The sequence below is a fragment of the Eptesicus fuscus genome, chromosome 6, assembly GCF_027574615.1.
Source record: "Eptesicus fuscus isolate TK198812 chromosome 6, DD_ASM_mEF_20220401, whole genome shotgun sequence".
NCBI lineage: Eukaryota > Metazoa > Chordata > Mammalia > Chiroptera > Vespertilionidae > Eptesicus > Eptesicus fuscus.
Window position 1 is genome coordinate 6,614,127 of NC_072478.1, and position 24,720 is coordinate 6,638,846.

The 24,720-nt window shown below is 45.0% G+C and overlaps 1 protein-coding gene across 3 annotated transcripts in view; it reads left to right on the forward strand.

Annotated features, from left to right (window-relative positions):
* Positions 1-24,720, forward strand: part of INSR (insulin receptor) — a 153,956-nt gene that overhangs the window by 95,870 nt on the left and 33,366 nt on the right. For 2 of the 3 annotated variants that reach the window (XM_008151403.3, XM_028160454.2), the window contains exons 6-10: positions 2,562-2,776; positions 3,740-3,866; positions 13,712-13,962; positions 14,282-14,449; positions 18,252-18,453. In XM_008151403.3, the coding sequence (XP_008149625.2) occupies positions 2,562-2,776; positions 3,740-3,866; positions 13,712-13,962; positions 14,282-14,449; positions 18,252-18,453 (963 nt within the window). Of the gene's footprint in view, positions 1-2,561; positions 2,777-3,739; positions 3,867-13,711; positions 13,963-14,281; positions 14,450-18,251; positions 18,454-19,919; positions 19,956-24,720 lie in introns of all 3 variants that reach the window. The other variant, XM_008151402.3, reaches the window with a different exon arrangement.

Here is a 24,720-nt window from a genome sequence, read left to right on the forward strand (position 1 = left end):
CATTTGTGACAACAGGGATGGACCTAGAGGGCATTATGCTAAGCGAAGTAAGGCAGACAGAGAAAGATAGATACTGCATGATCTCACTTATATGTAGAATCTTTAAAAAACAAAAACAAAAACAACAACAACCCAAGATCATAGCTACAGAGAACAGATTGGTGGGTGCCAGAGGCAGGGCTGGGGATGTGCAGGGAGGATGGGCAAAATGGAAGAAGATGGTCAAAAGGTACGAACTTCCAGTTATAAGTCCTGGGTATCTAAGGTACCAGCATAGCGACTGCAGTTAACAATACTGTGGTATATATTTGAAAGATGCTGCGAGAGTGGATATCAGAAGTTCTCATCGCAAGAAAAAAAGTATTTCTTAACTATGTGAGGGGATGGATGTTAACTAAACTTAGTGTGATAATCATTTTGCAACATATAAATGTCACATTATTATAATGTACACTTAAAACTGATGTTCGATGTCAGTTATGTCTCAGTAAAACTGGGGGAATAGAAACACTTCGTGACGTATACATTAGTTTCAGGTATACACCATAATGATTCGGTATTTGTGTATATTCTGAAATGATCACCACAATAAGTCTATTTCACATCCATCACCATACATAGCTACAAAGAAGAGTTTTTCTTTGTGATGAGAACCTTTAAGATCTGTTCTCTTGGCAGCTTTCAAATATTCAATACAGTGTTGCTAACCATAGTCACTCTACTGTAACTTAGGGATTTTTAAAGCCAGAAAAACACCTACTAGGAGAAAGTGCCTGGAGAACCTTGAGAGAGAGCAATGTGTGTTGGAACATGTCTGAAGACCCAGCCAAGGAAAGTGGTGCCCATTCTACAGTCATTCTCGGAAGTCACAGGGGTACAGCCTAGTCGTGCCCTCCCAGGGCGCTAGCTGCAATGAAATGGCGTCTGGCATCTGGGCTTCACTGTGAGCTGGTGTGCAAGCCTGACCAGGACCCTTCCATTGCTGCCTCCAGCGCCTTCTCACATCCTGGTCCCATTCATACTGATTCCACCTGTTCCTTAATGAAATCTTACCTCCTCTGGCCTATAGGATTCCACCTCCTCAAGATATTCTGCTGGCCTCTTGGATTTTCTTCCTTATTTCTTGGATTCCCTACCCTTGAGTTTGCGCTGACCCCATTTCAGTTAGTAAAATAATAGAAATCCAGACCAGCCCTGTTTCATGCAGATTGAGATAGACTTATGAACAAGAAATCTGAGGAAGGCCATCCAACAATGTCATCAAGGATAGGACCCAGGCTTTTTCCATCTTTGTGTGACCATGGTCACAGAATGGCTGCCTTACATCTGTAGAACTGACAGGGAAATGGGAAAGGGACAAAGATATATGACAATTGAGAATGTCTCTTTCAAAATATTGTCTGCAATCTCCCACATTCTCACCCCCAACATTGAATTCTGTTTATATCTCCTTGGCCAGAATTAAGTCATGTGGCTGCTTCTAGCTGCAAGGGAGTGGGAAAGTGGATATTTACCTTTTCCAGTCTGTATCGTAGAGGAAGGCAAAGGAAGAGGGGGATGTGAATGGCTTCAAGAAACCAATCCATGGAATTGGTTAGACTGCGTTCTTGAATCACTCACCAGCCCCTGTTGATTTTTCTGCCATACAACTGCTTTTTTGTTGAAGTTCAGACTTGATTTGGATTATTCCAATGATCCTAAGCTGGGCATCCTAGAACTAGACCAGTGCTGTCCGACGGAAATATAATGCAAGTCACATGTGACTTCAAGTGTTCTAGTAGCCACATTTTAAAAAGAAATAGTTGAAATGAATTTTAACAACGTGTTTTACTTAACCCATTACATCTAAAATGCCATTTCAACTTGGAGCCAATATAAAATATTATAAAGGAGATCTTTCATACTCTTCTATTTGGCATGCTAAGTCTTCAATATCTGTGTTTTGCTTCCAGTACAGTTCAGAATGGCCACATTTCAGGCGCTCAGTAGCCAGAGGTGGCTAATGTCTTCTGTATTGTACAGCACAGGCCTAATGCTTTCGTTCTCCCATTTATTATGTGCAGGTGGCCCATGGGCACAGGTCTGATCAAGTTACTGAGTTGTTATAAAACCTTCAGTGGCTGCCCTCTGCCGACCCAGTAAGGTCACATGGTCTTAGTCTTGGTTTGGTACCCAGGACACTAGAGGGTTTGACCACTGCAGCTCTCCAGTCTTGCTTCCTGTCACCTCTCGGGCAGAGCAGGCTACTTCGCTCTTCCTTGGGCCCAGCCCAGGTGCCTTTGTCTGTTCAGTCTTTCCCCTCCGTGAAACCCACATCTCCATCCACTGTAGTCTTACTCTCCTCCCCACAGGATGGAGTTCAGTTACCTTCCTGGCCATGAACGCGTCCTCAAATTCCCTTGGCCCTCCCACCCCCCATTTTATACTTACTAAGTACGTGCCAAGCAAATGGTTAGGGCTGGGTATGTACTGCTGGGCAAGATCAACTCCAGCCATGGCCCCACCGCCTTGCAGTTGGAGATTACAAGCCGATGAATGACTAGGTGTGTGTGTTTCCATAGGAACTACTCTTTCTATGCCTTGGACAACCAGAACCTAAGGCAGCTATGGGACTGGAGCAAACACAACCTCACCATAACTCAGGGGAAACTCTTCTTCCACTATAATCCCAAACTCTGCTTGTCGGAAATTCACAAGATGGAAGAAATTTCAGGAACCAAGGGTCGCCAGGAGAGGACCGACATTGCCTTGAAGACTAACGGGGACCAGGCATCCTGTAAGTGGTGACGGCCCGGTACTTCCAGCCTATGGACCAGATAGTGTGGCTTCCCTTCCCTTTTCCTACCACACTGGCCCCCAGGGATTAGCACTGCCTCCCCTGTGAGCTTACACAACTCTGTGTGTGATAGGCTTTCCGAAATACTGAGGACAGGTGTTGTCTCTGTACCAGATACAGTGCCTGATACTGGGAGAAGTTGCGTAAGCACTGAATGAATGAATGAATGAATGAATGAATAATACCTCCTTATATATGGCCTTGGATCAAATGTTACTACAGGCCCTGCAGTTGCTACAGCTGGAGACGGTCAGCTGACTGCACTCCTGTGATAGGTTCTCTCTGGAAGGAGTATTTGAGCATTGAGCTTCCAGGGCTTCCGTAATACTGTCATGCAGAGTTGATGCTTTACAGCAGAATGTGGTCCACACTGTGGGAATTCTGAGGAGGAAGAGTGAGGTTGGGTGGAGCTTATGGGAAGACTTGCATTCCAAGCAAAGGAAATTACTCTTTCCAAGATACTGGAGAGTCAAGAAATTGTCTGTCCAAGGTATAATGATCTAACCTCACTTGGCATGTGCTCATTGGCACTAGAGTTACATCTTCTGACATGTCAGGCTTAAAAATCCATGTGCATGTCGAAATTGTGTCAGGACTCTTACCTATTGTCCAATTTTCTTCTCACATTGGTGCCAACTGCTATTTTTCAGTGGAGCCTCTGGCCAGGTAATTGGCTGGCAGTATGGGCCAACTGCCATGACCAGTTCTTGCCCTCACATTCTGGGAGACACATGTGGGAGCAAGACCTGTCCCTGGAACAGCAGGTTGACACCTCCTTTTCATCTCCTTTTCATGGACATTCTTGGGAGTGTAGGATCACTGCTTTGTGCTGAAATAAATGATAAAATACTGATACTGTTTGTTGGGTTTGTTTTTGTGTGCTTTTTTTTTTTAATTTTCTAGGTGAAAATGAATTACTTAAATTTTCTTACATTCGGACATCTTTTGACAAGATCTTGCTGAAATGGGAGCCGTACTGGCCCCCTGACTTCCGAGACCTCCTGGGGTTCATGCTCTTCTACAAAGAGGCGTGAGTATAAAGTAAAGAGTTGTGGGTATTGCATGTGTGCTCATTGTTCCCCTCTGAGGCTGCTCTATGTCTTCCTCCCACTTGTGGAATAAACTTGTGGAAAAGCCAGAAATGGAAGCAGATAGGTGTCATTTGGGGTCCAGATTGGCCAATCTCTTAGAGCAATTATTTTATTTTGCCCTTTATGTGTAGATCTCACCAGATTTCTTCAGCGAAAGGTCACTCAGTGTACTCAATAGTTTTTTAAATTTTTATTTTTTACCTATTTTGTATTTCTCCATCATTTAAAAAGTTGTGGGAGGGAAATCTAAGATGGCAGTGGAGTAGGTGGATGTTACATTTACCTCTTCCCAGGACTAAAAACTAGAATTACGACTAAAATATAGAGCAATCAGCCTCAATAATCAACTGGAGACTAGCTGAAGAAAAGTCTTAAAACCAAGGATTTTTAGAAGAAGCCACATCAAGACTGGTAGGAAGGGCAGAGACACAAAAAGGACTGGTCCTTCTCCCATGGGCAGTGGCTGAAATTTCGGAGGGATATCTCAGCTGCTAACGTCTCCCCTGAAAAGCATGGGGTCTCAACCCCAATCTGGGCTCTCCAGGCCAGAGCATTAGAGCTTGGGAAGGGGTGCCCATATAACATATGGCTGTGAAAGTCAGCAGTAAATCTGTCTGCCAGGGGAGACACAGGCACACTCTTAAAAGCCCAATGCACAAAATCTTGTTCTCAGCCACTCACCCTGTGCTCCAGTGGAAAGAGGGTGGAGCAGGTTAGAATCTCCTAAGGAGAGACTGGGGTTTGTAGCTCTGGAGAGAGAGAGATGAAGGGACAGCTGCCAGGATTCCTATGCTGAGTCCATCTCCCACACCACAGATGCCATCTTTCTTGGGGAGAGCATTCCCTTCCATATGGTATTAGCCTGGGAGAATGCAATAAGACCACCCTCTGGACTCCCTGTTGTCCCGCCCTGTGTACCATGGGTCCTGCTGAGTCAGCTGCCTGGGCTTGGGTGTAGAAGTCCAGGCAAACTCAGTGGCTTTTAGTGACTGAGTTGTGTGGCTTTGGAGTGGAGGCCATTCCACCCACTTTCTGGTGAACCTGACTGGAGGCACCTCCCCTGCAGGGGAGATCCACTAGCCCCACCCTCCTGACTCCTGGTGGGCAGAGTCCAGGACAGATTGAGTTGCGTGGCCTTGCAGTGAGGGCCACTCGCACCACCTTCCCCCAAGCCTGACTCACAGCTCCTCCTCATGGGAGGTCCACTAGACCTATCCTTCCGCTGTGATTGGACAGATTCTGGGACAGACTGAGTTGTGTAGCTTTAGTAGTGAGACCATTTTTCTTTACATGCTCGACTGGTACAAAGCCCTCCCTTCACAGGGCCAAATCTTGCTCTTTTTGGACCTGATATACTCTGCTGGCCTTACTCTGATGACTCCCTTGACCACGCCTCATCACAAATGTGTGTGAGCACCCAGTGGGTGGCAGGTCGACTTTCTATACCCTGGGACATTTGCCGAGTGGCCTCAGACCCAGCATTGGCACCGAGTTTGAACCTGTATCAGTCTGGCGAACACCAGCCACCCCTGCCTGGCGACTGCACCTGCCTTGTCCAACCGGAGTACTGCCAGAGGCTCTTTCAGTGGTTGAGCCTGACAGGCAGAGGTGGATCTCAGGGTGCATTGGGACTTTTGTGGACCTTTTCCTGGGCCTGGAACTTGTAAAAGCCAGCCATAGTGCACAGCTTGTTTCTACCTGTGCACACACAGCCGGGTCCAGCAGAGGCAACCACAACTGTAGATCACTTTGAAGCTTCAAACAGGTTGCCCAGGGATAGTCAAAGGCAGCATCTGACATTGGACTGTGCCAGAGTTCCTCCTAAGAGGCCCCAGAACCAGCACACCCACGGCCAGCTTTAGACAACATCAGAGCTTCACAAATTGCATATCCAAAGGAAGATCTTGGCAGGCACCAGACCCTGCAGAGGAGAATTTAGCTCTGTGTAGTCAGCACCTGCACAAAGCTTATACACTGTGGTTGGGATTGATCCTCACAGTCAGCCAGCCTGAGGACTGACCCCACCTATGAACGGGCCAATAGCAGTCAAGACTCATTATAAGAGAAGGGCCCACATAACCCTTACAAGAGTCATTCCTGCAACACCCAGATCAGGTGATCAAGGAGACTGCACATTGCAGTCCTGCAGGACATATACTGCGTAAGTCCACCCTACCAAGACCAAGAGTCATAGCAGATCTGCCTACTACATAGAAACAAGAGAAAGAGGCAGCTAAACTGGGAAGACAAAGAAACAAGCCCCAAATGAAAGAACAGGAGAAATCTTCAGAACAAGAGCTAAATGAAGTAGAGGCAAGCAATTGATGACATACAGAGTTCCAAAGAATAGTTATAAGGATGCTCAAGGAACTTAGTGAGAATTATAAGAGCAAAGGAATATAGAAACCATTAAAAAGATCTGGTCAGAAATGAAGAATACAATATCCAAAATGAAGAATATACTAGAAGGAATAAACATTAGGTTGAAGTAGGGGATCAAAAGCGATTTGGTGGACAAGGTAGCAGAAAACACAGAGTGGCAAAATGGAAAAAAGAATTTTAAAAAGTGTGAATAGTTTAAGGTACCTTTGGGACAGTAAGAAGCCTACCAACATCCACATCATAATGGTACCAGAAGGAGAATAGAGAGAGCAAGGGATTGAAAACCTATTTGAAGAAATGACAGAAAAATTCCCTAACCTAGTAAAGGAAAAAGACACACAAGTTCAAGAAGTACAGAGAGTCCCAAACAAAATTAACACAAAGAGGCCCACATCAAGTCATATCATAATTAAAATGGCAGAGGTTAAAACCAAAGAGATAATCTTAAAAGCAGCAACTGAAAAACAGTTACCTACAACAGAGCTCCCATAAGACTGTCAGTTGATTTCTCAACAGAAACATTTCAGATTAGAAGATTGGCATGAAATATTCAAAATGATGAAAAGCAGGAATCAAGTACAACCAAGACTGCTATACAGAGCAAGGCTATCATTTAACCTTTTGCATTCGGATGTCGAGTGTGACTCAACACGGTTAGCATCGGTAGCAGCTCGTATGTCGAATTGTATTGAATGTATCAATAATTTGAAATATAAAAAAATCCAAATAAATAAGTTTGTATGAAAATAAACTCCAGTTTTTTATTCTACTGCCGCGCTTTGTAAAATCTGGGGTATTTAAAAAATTAAATCCCGAGTAGAATAAAGGAATCGAGAAAAAAGCAAGCAAGTGCAAAGGGTTAAAACTGAAGGAGAAATAAAGAGCTTCCCAGGAAGAAAAAACTGAAGGACTTAATTTCCACAAAACCTGTATTATAGGAAATGTTAAAGGATCTTCTAGAACAGTGGTCGCCAACTGGTGGTCTGTGAGGTCTGAAAGGTTGGCGACTGCTGGTTAAGGAAACCTTTGGGGCAGTGGTCACCAACTGGTGGTCCGTGGACCACTGGTGGTCATGAGGTCTGAAAGGTTGGCGACCACTGTTCTAGAAGAAGGTGGGGGGAGGAGAAGAAGAAGAAATAACAGAGAAACATAAGCATAAAGAATAAAAATGACAATAAATACATACCTATCAATAATCACTTTAAGTATAAATTGCTCCAATGCTCCAATCAAAAGACAGGGTAGATGACTGGGTAGGAAAAAAGCACCCATACATATGATGTCTACAGAGACCCACCTCAGAGTGAAAAATACGCATAGACTAAAAATAAAGGGATGGAAAAAGGTATTTCATGCAAATGGAAATGAAAAAAGAAAAGAAAAAAGCTGGGTAGCAATACTATATCTGACAAAATAGACTTTAAAACAAAGACTAGAATAAAGGTAAAGAAGGATGTTACGTAATGATAAACGAAGCAATCTAACAAGAAGATATAACCCCTGTAAAAATTTTGTACCCAACCTAGGACCTTGTAAATATATTAAGCAAATCTTGATGGACATATAAAGGGAGAGGTTGACAATAATATAGTCATGGTAGGGGTTTTTAACACCCAATTGACTACAGTGGATAGAAGTTCCAGACAGAAACTTAAGGAAACAATGGCCTTAAATGGCACACTAGATCAGATGGATTTAATTGATACCTGCAGAGCATTTCACCCCAAAGCTAAAGAATATACATTCAAGTGCACATGGAACATTTTCTAGGATAGACCACCTGTTAGGACACAAAACAAGTCTCAATAAGTTTAAGAAGATTGGAATAATGTCAAGCATTTTCTCTGACCATAATAGCATGAAACTAGAAATCACAAGGAAAAAATATGGAAAACACATAAAGACATGGAGGCTAAATAATAAGTTACTAAACAATGAATGAGTTAACATTTAGATTAAGGAAGAAATCAAAAGATACATTGAAACTAATGAAAAAACACACAACAACCCAAAATTTTGGGACACAGTACAAACAGGTCTAAATGGGAAATTGATAGCATTTCTGGCCTACTCAAGAAACAAGTAAAATCTCAAATAGCCTTACCTTACACTTAAAGGAACTAGACAAGGAATATCAGCAGAGCCCAGAGAAGAAGAAAGGAAATAATAAAGATGAGAGCAGAAATAAACAAAATGGAGTCTAAAAAATAATATAAAAGATCCATGAAACAAGGTATTTTTCCTTGAAAAGATAAACAAGATTGACAAACCTTTAACCAGACTCATCAAGGAAAAAAGATAGAAGACCCAAATACTAGTAAATATAATCAGAAATGAAAAAAGGAGAAGTAATAGCTGACAGCACAGAAATACAAAGGGTTGTAAGAAAATATTACAAACAACTATATGCCAACAAAATTGGACAGTGTGGATGAAATGAATAAATTCCTAGAAACATACAATCTTCCAATACTAAATCAGTCTGAATCAGAAAATCAGAATAGACAGGTTGGAACTATGAAATTAAAGTAGTACTAAAAAACCTCCCAACAAACAAAAGTCCTGGCTCAGATGGCTTCACATGAGAATTTTACCAAACATTCAAATAAGAACTAACACCTATCCTTCTCAAACTATTTGAAAAAATTCAAGAGAAAGTCTCCCAAGCTCGTTTTATGAGGTCACAGTATCTTAATTTTAAAACCAGATAAAGACTCTACAAAGAAAAGTATAGCCCAATATCCCCGATGAACATGGATTCTAAAATCACCAACAAAATATTAGCAAACCAAATCCAGCTATACATTAAAAAGATCATATACCATGCTTGGGTGGTATTTATTTCAGATATATAAGTTTGCTACAGTATAAACACAAATGAATAAATGTGATAACTACAGAAACAAAAGGAAAGATATAAATCACATGATCATATCAATAAATGCAGGAAAAGCATTTGATAAAATCTAGCATCCATTTATGATGAAAACTCTAAGCAAAGTAGGGATAGATGGAACATACTACAACATTATAAAGGCCATAGCCAACGTCACAAGACAGGGATGTCCACTTTTACCACTCTTATTTGATAATAGTACTAAAAGTCCTATCCATGGCAGTCAGACAAGAAGAGGAAATTAAAAGACATCTAAATTGGAAAGCAAGAAGTAAAACTCATTATTTTCAAATGACATGATACTGTATGTGGAGAACTCTAAATATTCCACCAAAAACTACTAGAACTGATAAATGAATTCAGTAAAGTAGAAGGTACAAAATATCCAAAAATGAGTTAAAATTTTGTATACCGATATTGAACTATCAGAAATGGAAGCTAAGTAAACAATCCCACTTATAATTGCATCAAGAAAAATAAGATACCTAGGAATAAATTTAACCACATATGTAGTAGATCTGTACTTGGAAAGTTATAAGACACTACTAAAAAATCAAAGAAGGTACAAATAAACTGAAGCATATCCTGTGCTCAGGGGTAGGAAGAATAAACATTGTCAAAATGTCCATACTATGCAAAACAGTGTATAGCAATTCCTGTCAAGATACCAATGTTGTATTTCATAGAACTAGAACAAATATTCCAAAAATTAAATGGAACCACAAAAGACCCCAAATAGCTACAGCAATCTTCAGAAAGAAGAACAAATTTGGAGGCATCAAATTACCTTATATCAAACTATACTACAAGGCTATAGTAATCAAAACATCATGGTATTGGCATAACAACAGACATTTAGGTTAATGGAATAGAATAGAGAGCTCAGAAATAAAAATTTATGCCTTTTTGATCTGAATATTTTGCAGAGGAGGTGAGGTAAAGATCATCTATAAATGGGGTAAAGATAGTCTTCTGTAAATGGTTTTGGGAAAATTGGGCAGATACTTAAAAAAAAATAAAACTAGACCATCTTCTTACACCATATATGAGAATAAACTCAAATGGTTTAAAGACTTTAAAATGTAAGTCACAAAAGCATAAAAATCCTAGAAGAAAACACAGGTCTTAAAAGCTACGACTATTCTTGTAGCAATATTTTTTTCTGATATATTTCCTCAGATAAGGGAAAGAAAAGAAAAAGTAAACAAAAGGTACTACATCACAGAAAAGCAAACCGACAAAAGGAAAAGATAGCCCAAGGAATGGGAGAACATATTCATTAGTGATACATCTAATAAGGGGTTAATATCCAAAATTTATAAAGAGTTCATGGAACTTAACACCAAAGAGCAATTCAATTAGGAATGGCAAGGGACCTGAATAGACACCTCTCCAAAGAGGACATACAGATGGCAAATAGATATATGAAAAAATGCTCATCAGAGAAATGCAAATTAAGACCACAGGAAATAACACCTTAGACCTGTCAGAATGGTCCATCATGGATGGCCTCGGAGAGTATTATGCTAAGGGAAATAAGCCCCTCAGAGAAAAGCAAGTACCATATGATTGATTTCACTTGTATGTGGAATCTAATGAAGGAAATAAATGAACAGGCAAAATAGAAATAGACTCACAGATGCAGAGGAAAGGTTGACAGCTGTCAGAGGGTTGGGGAAATGGGTGGAAACATTGAAGGGATTAAGCAAAACCCCAAAAAGTCAGAGACACAGTCATCAGTGTTGTGATTACCAGAGGGAAAGGGGTTGGAGAGAGGTTGAAGAGGGTAAATTGGGAATAAATGGTGATGGAAGGAGACTTGACTTGGGGTGGTCAATACACAGTAGAATATATAGGTAATGTATTATAGAGCTGTAAATCTGAAACCTATATAACTTTATTAACCAATGTCACCCCAATAAATTCAATAAAATGAGAATTGTTACAGTGCTTCGAAGGACAGGATCATGGACAATTGACTTGACACATGGGTCATGAAGGGCTTCCCTCGGGCAGTGGGGATGGACTGAAATATGAGGGAAGGGCCAGGGGAGTAGCAACTGCAAGAACTTGAGGGGGGTCACATTTGAAGAAGTGACAAAGGTAAAAAGGAGGAAAGTGAGGCATGGTGGGAGAACAGACTGGGTGGGTAATGAAGGACAGTCTTTACATGGTGTTGTTGAATTGTAAGCATTTGACCTTTATTAAAACCAATAGAGGCCCGGTGCACAAAATCGTGCATGGGTAGGGTCCCTAGACCTGGCCGGTGATCAGGGCCAATCGGGGCCTTCCTGCTGCCGGCCAGGGCCTTCCTTCATTCTGCGCTACCCCCTGGTGGTCAGCACATGTCATAGCAAGCTATCAAACTCCCAAGGGGACAATTTGCATATTAGGCTTTTATATATAGAGATTGAAGTGGGGGGGGGGGAATGCGGGAAAAGTACATAACGTAATATTGACCATTTAAACTAATTTGAAGCATCCAGCTCAGTGGCATTGTGTACATTTGTGGTGATGTCAACCATCCATCTCAAGAATTTTGTATCTTCCCAAATTGAAATTCTGTCTGCAGTAAACAACACCTAATTTCGAGTATATAACTGTGCTGAAATTTTAAAAGAAGATAGTGGAAGTGGTGATAGTGTTAATATCAATACTAGCTTCATTTTTCAAGATTATGTGGCATAATCTTGTGAGCTGAAAAGTTGCATACATTCTTTTATGTAATCTTATGAAGTAACTGCTGATAGTATCATTATTACATTTGGTATCAGGAAACAATATTACTTATTAAATGTTATCAAACATTTAATATAATTATTATAATTACATAATATTACACATACTATATAATAAAGTTAAATATAGTACATCATGTAATCCTATATAATAAAGAGGTAATATGCAAATTGACCATCAAGCCATCACACAAGGTGGGCACCCCCATGTGGTCACAAGATGGCCGGCAGGGGAGGGCAGTTGTGGGTGATCAAGCCAGCAGCTGAAGGCAGTTAGGGGCAACCAGGCCAGCAGGGGAGGGCAGTTTGGGGCAACCAGGCCAGCAGGGGAGGGAGGGCAGTTGGAGGCAACTAGGTCTGCAGGGAAGGGCATTTGGGGGTGACCAGGCCTGCAGGGGAGGGCAGTTAGGGGTGAGTAGGCCTTCAGGGGAGGGCAGTTAGGGGCGACTGGGCCAGCAAAGGAGGGCAGTTGGGGGTGACTGGGCTGGTAGGAGAGGACAGTTAGGGGTGACCAAGCCAGCAGGGGAGGGCAGTAGGGGGCAATCAGGCCAGCAGGGGAGCAATTAGACGCTGATCAGCCTGGCAGGGGAGTGGTTAGGAGGTGATCAGGTTGCCAGGCAGAAGCCATTAGGGGCAATCAGGCAGGAGAGTGGTTGGGAGCCAGCAGTCCCAGCTTGTGAGAGGGATGGCAGTCGGACATCCTCCGAGGGGTCCCAGATTGGAGAGGGTGCAGGCTGGGCTGAGGGACACCCCCCCTGCACAAATTTCATGCACTAGGCCTCTAGTTATATTAAATAAATAAAATATTAAATATTATTTATCACTATTATTAAAATAGAGGCCTGTTGCACAAAGGTTTGTGCAATAGGCCTTCCTTCCCCTGACTGCTGGCACCAGTTTTCCTCTAGCACCCAGGACCCAGGCCTTCGCTCTGGCCACTGCCTTCCGTCTTCGCTCCAGCCGGAGTGCTGCTCCTGTAACTCGCTCTGCCCCCTGCCCTCCCCTTCATAGCAGGCGTCCCACGCCTGCATGCATGCTGCCCAGGGGTCCAGAGCGGCTGGGGGGGCAGGGCCACCACCATCTTTGTGGGGTTAATTTGCATACTCGCTTCTGATTGGCTGGTGGGCGTTGTGAAGTGATGGTCAATTTGCATATTTCTCTTTTATTAGTGTAGCTACTAGAGGTCCGGTGCACAAAAATCATGCACGGGGGGGCGGGGTGTCCCTCAGCCCAGCCTGCACCCTCTCCAATCTGGGACACCTCGAGGAATGTCCCTCTCACAATCCAGGACTGCTGGCTCCCAACCGCTCACCTGCCTGCCTGCCTGATTGCCCCTAACCACTTCTGCCTGCCAGCCTGATCGACACCTAACTGCTCCCCTGACGGCCCGATTGCCCCTAACTGCCCTCCCCTGCTGGCCTGGTTGCCCCCAACTGCCCTCCCCTGCTGGCCCGGTCACCCCTAATTGCCCTCCCCTGCTGGCCATCTTGTGGCGGCCATCTTGTGTCCACATGGGGGTGGCCATCTTGTGTGTTGGAGTGACAGCCAATTTGTATATTACCTCTTTATTATGTAGAATTATTACTATTGAGAAATCAGGGGAGGTGGCTCCTTTCTCTTAGGCTGTTTCTGTGTCATTTTTCCTTGTGCATAAGGTTGTTGGTAAAGAGGATGCAACCCTTTAGGGTGTAATTTCCCCTGGCTGCATCTCTGTGGTCCTCAGAGTGATCATTGAAAATGGTAACCGTCTTCTCTTTCACCTTGAAAGCCCTTATCGGAATGTGACGGAGTTTGATGGGCAGGATGCGTGTGGATCCAACAGCTGGACGGTGGTGGACATTGACCCGCCTATGAGGTCCAATGACGCTAAGTCACAGAAGCATCCTGGGTGGCTGATGCGGGGTCTCAAGCCCTGGACTCAGTACGCCATCTTCGTGAAGACCTTGGTCACCTTTTCTGATGAACGTCGCACGTATGGGGCCAAGAGCGATATCATCTATATCCAGACAGATGCCACCAGTAAGTATATTACGTGACTTAGGAATTTGCGGGGGAGTCAGGTGTCTTGCCTTTCATATGACGACGACGTCGGAAGTTCGTGTTCACTGCGTTAATGGATGGATGAGTGCTCACATGATGTGCATGATCGGTGGTAGCGATGGACTGTGGTTATGTACCTCCTGTCCTGGTGAGCAATCCACACGTCTCCAGTTTTCTCTGATGTTAAATGGCACTGCAGCAAACACCTTCATGGTCCATCTAGCCTGTGGTTCCCCCCACACCCAGCCAACAGCTCGCACCCTCCTCACCGTGGACCTCTTTCCTTTCGCCTTTCCAGATCCTTCCGTCCCCTTGGATCCCATCTCGGTTTCTAACTCTTCATCCCAGATTATCCTGAAGTGGAAGCCTCCCTCTGACCCCAACGGCAACATCACACACTACCTGGTTTTCTGGGAGAGGCAGGCGGAAGACAGCGAGCTGTATGAGTTGGATTATTGCCTCAAAGGTGAGTGCAGGCCGAGTGCAGGAGCGGTGGGTTGCACACGCATCTGATCCACTCTCTTCCACGTCCAGGGAAATCTCTCTCCTCTTCCACTTCCCAGTGTGTGCACAAGAGCAGACTTGCACACACACTCTGTTCCTCATACAGAAACACACGTACACATTTCTAAACGTCACAACATAAGTACACACTCTGAAGTCTCCTGTGGAAACCAGGTATTCCCCATGTCTTGGCACCATTTCCCTCTGGAATTTTCTCCTCCTTCCCCCGTCTTCTTCTCCTCTTCCTCATCCTCCCCACACCCTGTCCCAATGGGGAAGCGGCTGTTCCCCACAGGAGACTTCCCTGCTGGACTCCAAGCAGCTGAGCGTGCCGAGAGGTGGTTGACAAAGTCAGGGAAAGATTTTGGCCCTTAACGTTAGACCCTTATGTTTGAAAGACCCGAGACGGCAGGAGCAACGATCTATTCCCTCCTGTACTTTCTGTTAGACATTTATACTGATGATTTTGGTGTGTTTTTTTTTTTTAGTTTTTAATCTTATTTATTTAATGGGCTTCCATCTATCTACAGAAAAAAGTATTTGAAGCCTCAAACCAGTTTGTATAAATTAGTTTAAGGTTATTTTTAGAACGGGTTTTAGAAGACCCTATCAAACTGGAGAAACAGGTCCTGTTTTTCTTTAATTGGTTTTTGTGTGCATTTTATTTTTCTTTAGATTTTGGGGGGATAGTGATATCCTCAGCTTTTGACCTTGGGCTGCTGGTGAGGCGTGGCTGAGGCCAGGCGCTCTTGGTAGGCTGTTCGCTGGACCTCCGACCTGCTAGGGGCAGCGGGCCCGTCACTGAGCTTGCCACCAGCGGCCTTCTTTTCGGGAGAAGGGGCAAAGGGCCAGGTGACCTCCGGGAGCTGTCCCGGCGGTAGGGTCACGGCTATATGTATGCCTGTGACCTCATGCCCTGCCTGAGCCAAGGGTTGCCAACGTTATTCATCTCCTCGACTGATATTCGAGAGCGAGCAGCCGAGGGCTCAGCTGCGGGCTGTTGGCCCTGCGTTCGTTCGAGCAGCTGAACCCGGCAGCAGGGCAGTCAAGGCTCTCCTTTTTTTTTTTTTTTTTTTAAAGAGCAACAACTTTAATTATTTTATTTATTTTACTTTTTATTCTGGAAGTCTAAATATATCATTACAGTGTGACTATTTAAACGGGGTTTGATTTCTAATGATCCCAACGTTTATATAATTAAAAGGAACTCTCTAAGGACAGATAGTGTACGATTCCACTCCTAGGAGGTCCCTAGAGGAGTCAGACCCGTTGAGACAAAGGAGGTGCAGGAGTCAGGGGCCGGGGGAGCCGGAGGGGAGGGAGGGGCTTCGTGTTTAATGGAAACAGAGTTTCAGTTGGGGAAGGTGAGAAAGTTCTGGAGATGGAGGCTGGCGATGATTACGTGATAATGTGAATGTACTTAATGCCCCTGACCTCTACTCTTAAAAATGAGTAAGATGGGAAGTTTTATGTTATGTGTATTTTATCATAATTTTAAAAACCCAATGCAAGCACAAATATATAAACTTACTAACACAATATAAATAAATATACTAGCCATAACCAGTAGTGGCTTCCTATTAGTACCAATAGTAGGGTTGTTTTTTTTTAGCTTTTTGAGGTATCATTGACAATTAAATTGTATGATATTTAAAGTGTACCTTGTATTGATTTGATATATATACACACACACACATTGTGAAAGGACTCCTTCCATCTGCTTAGTTAACATCCATCACCTCACACAGTGATTTTTTTCCTTTTCGGTGAGAACATCTAGAACATGCGTTAACTCTCTTAGCATATTTAAATTATACAGTACAGTCTTACCAACTGTGTGGCTTGTTATTGTGGTAAAATACATATAACGTAAAATGTACTCTCTTAACCATGTTACGTGTCAGTTCAGTGGCGTTACCTGCATTCACACTGTTGAGCAGCCGTCACCACCCTCCATCTCCAGAACTGTCTCTCCTTCCCCAACTGACACTGTCTCCATAAACACGAACTCCTCAGGTCCCTCCCCCAGCCCCTGGCTCCCACCCTCTACACTCCATCTCTGTGCATCGGACTGTCCTAGGTGTGTCATGATGCTTCACAGTCGCAGGAAACCATGGGACACCACGTGTCATGCGTGCGTGCTGGAAAGGGAGCAGGTGTCGGCCTGCACCTGATCAAAAGTCCCTTCCCCTCCAGAAAACTCTCAGGAACCCTCCCCCACCCCCATCACTGAGGAAATCCAGTTCTTTTCTGCCCATAGCGCCATGACTGGCCCTCTAACAGTGACCCAGCCAGGTTGGTCCATGTCTGTTAATAAACGTAAGAAGCATTTTTAGAGCCCCTGCCGGTTTAGAGCTGTGTGAGCACTTGGGCTTCCGAGTGGACACGCACCGTTCACAGAAAGGTGCTTAGAGCTCGTGGTCTGCGGGATGCGTTGAAGCGGGAGGAGGGATGGAGCTTCCTTCGCTCAGCGGACACTCGCAGCAGGGAGGGCTGGTGGCAGGAAAGGGGACTGGAAGGGGCTGTCCTGAATTTTGCCCGTAAGGAGTAGTGTGCATTCTCAAGGTTGTACCAGAGGGCGGCTGTGCGACTGGACCTCGGGGGTCAAGGCACAGAAAAGAGCTTTGTATCATTAAGACTGCTCCGATGAGAGGTGGTTTTGTTTTTTTCATTCCCTTTTCTAAGCTTATTTTAAAGTTTTCTTCCCAGTCTTCCCTCGTGTCTTTAGTCCAGGGCTTCTCTACCTCGGCAGTGTTGACATTTAGGGCCAGTTAATTCTCTAGGGTGGGCTGTCCTGTGCTTTCTAGGACGTCCCTGCCCTCTGCCCTCTAGATGCCAGGTCTCCCCGCCCCCCCCCCGGACCCCCCCCACCACCACCACCAGTCCTGACAACCAGAAATGACTCCTGACCTTGCCCAGTGTCCAGGGGTGAGAGCCACTGCTCCAGCCCACTCCTGGATTCCTGAATGAGCTGTAGATTCTTTTATTTGTGCCGTACAATTCGATGGCTTAGTGTAATCATCGGGTCTCTAAGCCACACCCCTCAGAACTCCTGGTAGAATTCTGCTCTGCCCTCTGGCCTATCTAGTTATGCAGCTGATTGATTGATTCCTTCCTTCCTTCATTCATTCAATGCGGACTTGGCTCCCCTGTTCTTTTCTAATCCTACCTCCCACCAGTCTCTGTACCTCATCTTCGCGCTACGTTGTGTCCTTGGTGTCTTTTGCCATGCCAAGGAAATTCCTACTTTGGGGCCTTTGCAAGTGCTTTGTGCTCAGTCTGAGCTGCTTTACACCGAGATATGTGCATGGCTCGTTCTGTACTTCATTCAGGAGTTCTCAGCACTGTCTCTGAGACCACCCCCCGACACCTCTCTTTTGAGGCTGCCATCTGAGCCATGGCGGGTTTATTTGTTAGTTTATTGTGTATGTCTACCCTTCACTGAAGCCTCTGTGTACTAGAAGTTTCATGGGGGCAGGGACAGGCCTGGTTATCTTACAGTATCCAGTCCCCTGGGGATCGGACAGTGTCTGGAACATGTGGACATGCATCTTCTCAGCTGGCACGGGCTGACCCCCCGAGAAAGGTCTGACTTTTCACGGTAGAACTTGAACTGAGACCCCAGCCCTGAGCTGTGTCCTGTGTGCCCAGCCGCTCTGAGCGGGTCCCCTTTGCTGTGTGTGTGCGTGTGCGTGTGCGTGCGTGTGTGTGTGCGCGCGCACGCGTGTGCGGAGATGTGAGCCCGCCTGCTCTGCCTTCTGCAGGGCTGAAGCTGCCCTCCCGGACCTGGTCCCCGCCCTCCGAGCTGGAAGGTCCCCAGAAGCACAACCAGAGCGAGCACGACGAGGCGGCCGGCCAGTGCTGCACCTGCCCGAAGACGGACTCTCAGATCCTGAAGGAGCTGGAGGAGTCCTCGTTCAGGAAGACGTTTGAGGATTACCTGCACAACGTGGTCTTCGTCCCCAGGTCAGGGCCTTCACCGGCTCGGGGTTAGGGGTCGTGACCTAGGGGATAAGATGAAGTGGGGACCCCGAGAGTGCACAGAGTCCACACTGAGCCTCTTCCCCGGGTGGAGGAAGGGATCTTGTGATTTCCACAGGAACTTCCTAAGAAGAGCAAATATTCGTCAAAGGGGGGCGGGGCGGGGAGTTTAAAAAGCCCGTCCCCTGCCTTCCCACATCTCCCGAGCTCTTCACCCAGCCTCCCGCGCCCATCCGCGTTCTGAGACAGACTTTGTAAGGTTACCGATGCCAATCCTGAGAACCGCCTGCCAGCCAGGCCTGGTTTATCACCAGGTCTCAAGCTCAGAGCCTTCTCTCTTTTTAAGTTCTCTGTCAGCTTCTTATCCTCCTGGGACTGTGCACAGCATCTTCAGACCCGGAGACTTCTATTTAAATATATGTTGTGTCTTCCGTTAGTACGCGGAGGGACTTGCTGATGTATATTTGATCTCCCGAGAGGGAGGTGTAGGCTTTTCACTCATCTTTCCTTCTCTGCAAGCAGGCCTCTCTCCGTGCCTCAGTTTACTCATCTTCAGAGTGGAGATAGTAAGTTCCCGTCTTAGGGTTATGAGACGCCGAGTCACACAGGGAGAATCCCTCTTGGCACTGTGGACATTTGAGCCAGGTCCTTCTTTGTGGTGGGGCCGTCCCGTGCGGCGTGGGGCGGTGAGCAGCACCCCGCCTCTCCCCCTTGCGGCCTGGAGCGCCGTCTGCATCCTGTTAGTTCCTTAGTCTTCACAGTCACCCCCTGAAGCAGGTGCCCCTCCCCAACAGGGCTCCGAAGCCTGTGTTTCTGAGCCGACGAGGACTTGCCCCAACTTCCCCCAGCACATGTACGGTGCGCCTCCTGCCTTTTTACCCTTGACCTCGCCTCTTCACCCTGGAAGACCTCAGCAGCCAGCTGCCCAGAATGTCTGATACCATGGGCCATTTCCAAAGCGGGTCGACACCCCAAAAGGCTTACCTTGGGATAAAACAAGCTTCTAAAATGTGTCTCTTTGAACCCCCACCGTCACTCCTCATCCAGTAGCTAGATGTTTCCTCAGACCCATCAGCACGTGCCACTTCTTCCTTTTTGTTTTCTTGCATTTTTCCTCCCATGACCCTGAGTCTAAAGAGCACTACATGGCACTCAGCATTGAGGCAGCTGCTGTCCTGCCCGCTGAAAACGAAACGCTGCCAGACCCGGGGAATAGGCATCCCAGGGGAACCGCAGAAGGCAGGGCCCGGGGTTTTTTTCTCTGATTTTTCCCCCTTGTGCTGAGTGTCCACGCCTGCGGGGGAAGCTGTGGTTCAGGTGATGGGGAAAGTGGCCCAGGGGCAGGCACTTGGGGCTGCCCGGACAGAATGTGGCTTCCAGGGTGTTAGAAGCAAGAGGTCTGTCCGAAGAAGTTCTGTCTGTACTCAAAGTGGTTGGTTTTGTTTTCACAGAAAAACCTCTGCAGGTCCTGGTGCTGAGGACAGTAGGTACGACTCACCCGTGGGACGTCCGGGTGGCCCCTGGTGGCCGCTCAGCGCCGGGCCCGTGGAGTAGGCAGAGCAGAGAGCGTGCTGTGCCGCCCCCACGACCCCGGGGCTTCTGTGGCTCGATGCATTCGAAGGGCCACTCTGCCAAGACTGGGCGCCTAACCGGTTCACACCTTAAACGCCTTCACCCCTAAGTGGGATCTGGGCAAGAATGTGGGGGAAATCGTTACTAACGCACTTACTAAAACCTAGGATCAAGGGGGCTCTTTCTGGGCAACCCATTGATTGTTAGAGAGAGTGGAAGGGAGGGGGAGAGACAGAGAGAGAGGAACATCGATGTGAGAGAGACATCGATTGGTTGCCTCCCAGGTGAGCCCCAACCAAGGCTGGGGATCGAGCCTACAACCGAGGTATGTGCCCTTAATGGGAATCAAACCCGGGACCTTCAGTCCACGGGCTGACGCTCTATCCACGGAGCCACACCAGCTGGGGCTGGACACAGAACATTTTTATTGGGGTGACAGGTGTGAGACGATAGGTGCGAGCCAGGTGTGCCGTGTCACTGAATTCCACTGAAGACAGAAGGCACGCTTCCCTTTGAATGAACTTCCTTTGTTCTTTTAAATGCAGCGTTGTCCTGGAGGTGAGGGTGGGCAGACGGAACAGGAGGGGAAGGCACGCTGGTGGGATGAATTAAGGGCTCTTGGGAGGAATAGGAGGCAAGACTGGAGAAGGCAAGGTGGGGCCATGCGGTGGGATTTTTAATTTTATTTTATTGAGATATAACTGACATACAACATTCTATTAGTTCAGGTGTACAACGTAATCTATTGCAAAATGGTCATCACAATACGTCTATTGAACATCTCACATAGTCATACATTTCTTTAGTCACAAAAAGTTCACAGTCACAAATGTTCTTACGATGAGAACTTTTTTTTTAAATACATTTTATTGATTTTAGAGAGGAACGGAGAAAGAGACAGAAACATCAATGATGAGAGAGAATCATTGATTGGCTGCCTTCTGCACGCCCTGTACTGGGGATCGAGCCTGCAACCCAGGCATGTGTCCTTGGCCGGAATCGAACCTGGGACCCTTCAGTCCGCAGGCCGGCGCTCTAGCCACTGAGCCAAACCAGCCAGGGCTGATGAGAACTTTTAAGATCTACTCTCTTAACTTCCATATACGCAATACAGCTTTACTGACTATGGTCACCATTGTGTACCTTTACACCCCAGGCAGTATCTGTTTTATAACTGGAAGTCTGTACCTTTGGATCCACTTCACCCACTTTGTTCACTCACCCTGGTGATTTTATTCTTTAAGCAGAGTGTGTGTGTGTGTGTGTGTGTGTTTGTTTATGTTCAGGCATCTGTGTGGCCCCAAGCTTCCCTCTAGTGGCAACTTGGAATATAATCATACAGAAAAGAAAGGTCTAGAATTTTGAGGCCTTGGGCCAGACCAGGGTTTCTGGATCGCAGCTCTGTTGGCATTTGGGGCCAGATTGTTCTCAGTTGTAGGGACCGCCCTGGTCTCCATTCACTAATGCCATTAGCGCAACCCGTCCCCCAAATAGTGATAACCAAAAATGCCTTCAGGTGGGCCAGTGTCCCCCTGGTCCTGGGACAGTGGGCAGAATCTCCCTGAGAAGCAGGTCCAGGGTGAGCCTGTGGGTAATAAAATGCTGTGTCTGTAGGGAGTGGAAGGATCAGTCGATGTTTGATCATGGAGGTCTTTCATGACCAATTTGGGTATAATCCTTTGGGCATATACATATTTTGCCTCTTTGACGAGATCATTTTATGTTCTCAGTTGTTGAGATATCAGTTACTCAATTATTCATGAGGCCTCAGCGTCTTGGCACTATTTTCAAGGCCCACTTGTGACTATACAGAAATGTTTGAATCTTGCTAAGATGAATATATCCTTGGTTTCCATCTGAGGAAACCACTGGTCTTTTCATACAAAAAGACCACAATGAAAATCATAGTGAGTAAACCTAAAGTAGCATTTGTTTCCTGACCACACATCTTGTGACCACAGTGCAGTCACAAAAAACTAAAAGTCTGAACAGAAAAGTCTGCTTCTTGGTAATTAAAAGTCAGCTATTTAGCTCTGGTTGGTGTGGCTCAGTTGGTTGGAGCATCGTCCCATGCACAGAAGGGTCACAGGTTCAATTCCTGGTCAGGGCACATAACCGGTTGGGGATTTGATCCCTCGGCCGGGCCTGTACTGGATCGATGTTTCTCTCTCCCCCTCTCCGTTCTTCTCTCTCAAAAAAAAAAAAGGAAGGAAGGAAGGAAGGAAGGAAGGAAGGAAGGAAGGAAGGAAGGAAAGAAGGAAGGAAGGAAGGGTCAATTACTTAGATACCTATTGGGTCAAAGCAGAAATAGAAACTTTCACTGAAGTCTATTTGAAAAATAATGGAAATGCGAAACACATACCTTAACTTGTAGAATATTGCAAAGCTGGGCTTTGATGCCAGTCAGCAGGCATACATTGTTTCAGAGATTAAGTACACAATAAAAATGTAAAAATATAAATGTATTAGGGAGGGAGGGGAAATCAATATGGCTAAACTTGTAAATAAAATCAAAGGGAAAAACACAAAAATAATTAGAAGTAAAGAAGGCGCCATAAAACTAGGATCTAAGGAAGATTTTAATATGTTGCATTCCATTGACAATCCTGTGTTATGAAATTTGAAACTTTCTGTGAGGTGGGAAATTTTAACTCATCTGAATTGATTCAAGAAGTAGAAAAATTAAATATTCTAATAACTCTGAAAAAGACTAAGAAAAGGTGTCAATTAAGTTTAAAAAAAGAAGACCCTGGTCCCAGAGGCTGTTACAGAGTTCTTTGAGACTTCGAAAGAGCAACAACTTCCTGTAACATGGAAGCTTTTCCAGAGCATAGAAATCTATGGAAACCTACCCCGTTTACTTTCTGAAACTAACATAACACCCCTTATCAGAACCTGACAAAGATGCTACATTGAAAGAAAACCCCAGGACCAGCTAATAGGGGACTTTAGGTCCAAATGTCCTAAATAAAACACTATGTTGGCAATATTGTTTATCTCAGAAGTGCAAGGGTGATTTAAGATCCGGAGTTATGACAATATAATCTAGTTCCCAGAGGCCCAGTAAGGAAAATCATATAATTCATTAGATAATGTTAAAAATATTCTATTTAGAGAAGGGGGGGGGGGGCAACGAGATAAATATTATCTAGATGAAACCAATAACCAAGCTAACATCATTCTTAAAACTGTTCCTGTTAGAATTAGGAGGCGTCCAATGTCATGATTACTAACATTTCTCTGGGTGTCTAGCTAGTGCAGATAGATACAAAACAGAAATGAGAACTTAAAAGAAGGAATTATGGAAAATAAAATCATTGATATTTGCAGCTATTCCAGTGTAAGGCTGGACAAATGCTGGCCCATGACCCACCTACCCATGTGTTGAGGAGGTTTTATTTGGAAGGTAGCCACACCCATTCGTTTCCATTGTGTCCATGACTGCTTTCCAGCTACAGTGGCTTGAAAGCCATTGGGAAGTTGAGTAGTTGTGATAGAAGCCACATGTCCCACAAAGCCCAAAATATTCCCTCTCTAGCATTTACCATTAAAGTATGCTGACCTGGTTACTGGTGTGTTCCTTGAAAACCCAAGGAAATCAACTATGAAACTCTTAGCACCAGAGTATGGGAAAGTAGGGACAATATGAATAAACCGAAGCCTGTGGCTGTACTAGCAATAATTAGTATACAAAACAAGGGGAAAGATCTCTTTCTCAATTGCCATCAAACCTAAGTAACCCCATACACAATTACCTGTAAAGAAAAAATTAAAAAATTGGCCGAGATACAAAATTTTACAGATAAATGAGAAAGACTGTTTCAGGTCATTTAGAAAAAGTTAGCTGGCAAACAAGAATGAATCATGCAACACGATTTGTAAAGAATTTACATCTTCAGTGAATGAACAACACAGGAGCGAGGACGTGGAAGAACAGGGTAAGGTGGACAGTTCCCTAGAGAAACACAAAAGAAGCAATAAAGGAAAGAAAAGCTCTCCCTCAGCTGTACAGAGAGATACAAATAAAGCTGCAGAGGGATGCTTCAAAACATCCCTCATGAAAACCTGAAAAGCAAAGGGAAAGGAAGCCCCACTAACCTCCCTCGGTGTTACCCAATGAAACCAGTAACCAAGCTGGCATCATGCTTCCATGGGCCACTGGTGAGACCACAGTCAATCCAGGGTCCAGACAGAAACTTAGCCGGATGTATTAAGAAGCACAACCTAGTGATTTCTCCTCGAGGAATCTACTTTTAGGATCTAATGAGACAATGGTCAAAGCAATATTTACCATACCAAAGGAGAATTGGAAAAACACTCATTTTAAAAATATAGGAGGAAGGTTAAGTATGGTGTATGCATAAGATAAATTGGAATGTTTTAGTTTTCCAACTTTTCTGCAATGAGCATGTGCTACTTTTGTAATGAGGACAAACCTCGTTTCACTTTGGGAAAGAAAAAAAACGTAAATCCTGTTCTAGTGAGTATGTCTTTTTTGTTTGTTTTTGTTTTTTTAAATATGCTTTTATTGATTTCAGAGAAGAAGGGAGAGGGAGGAAGAGATTGAAACATCAATGATGAGAGAGAATCACTGATTGGCTGCCTCCTGCATGCTCCCTACTGGGGATCGAGCCCACAACCCGAGCATGTGCCCTTGACTAGAATCGAACCTGGGACCCT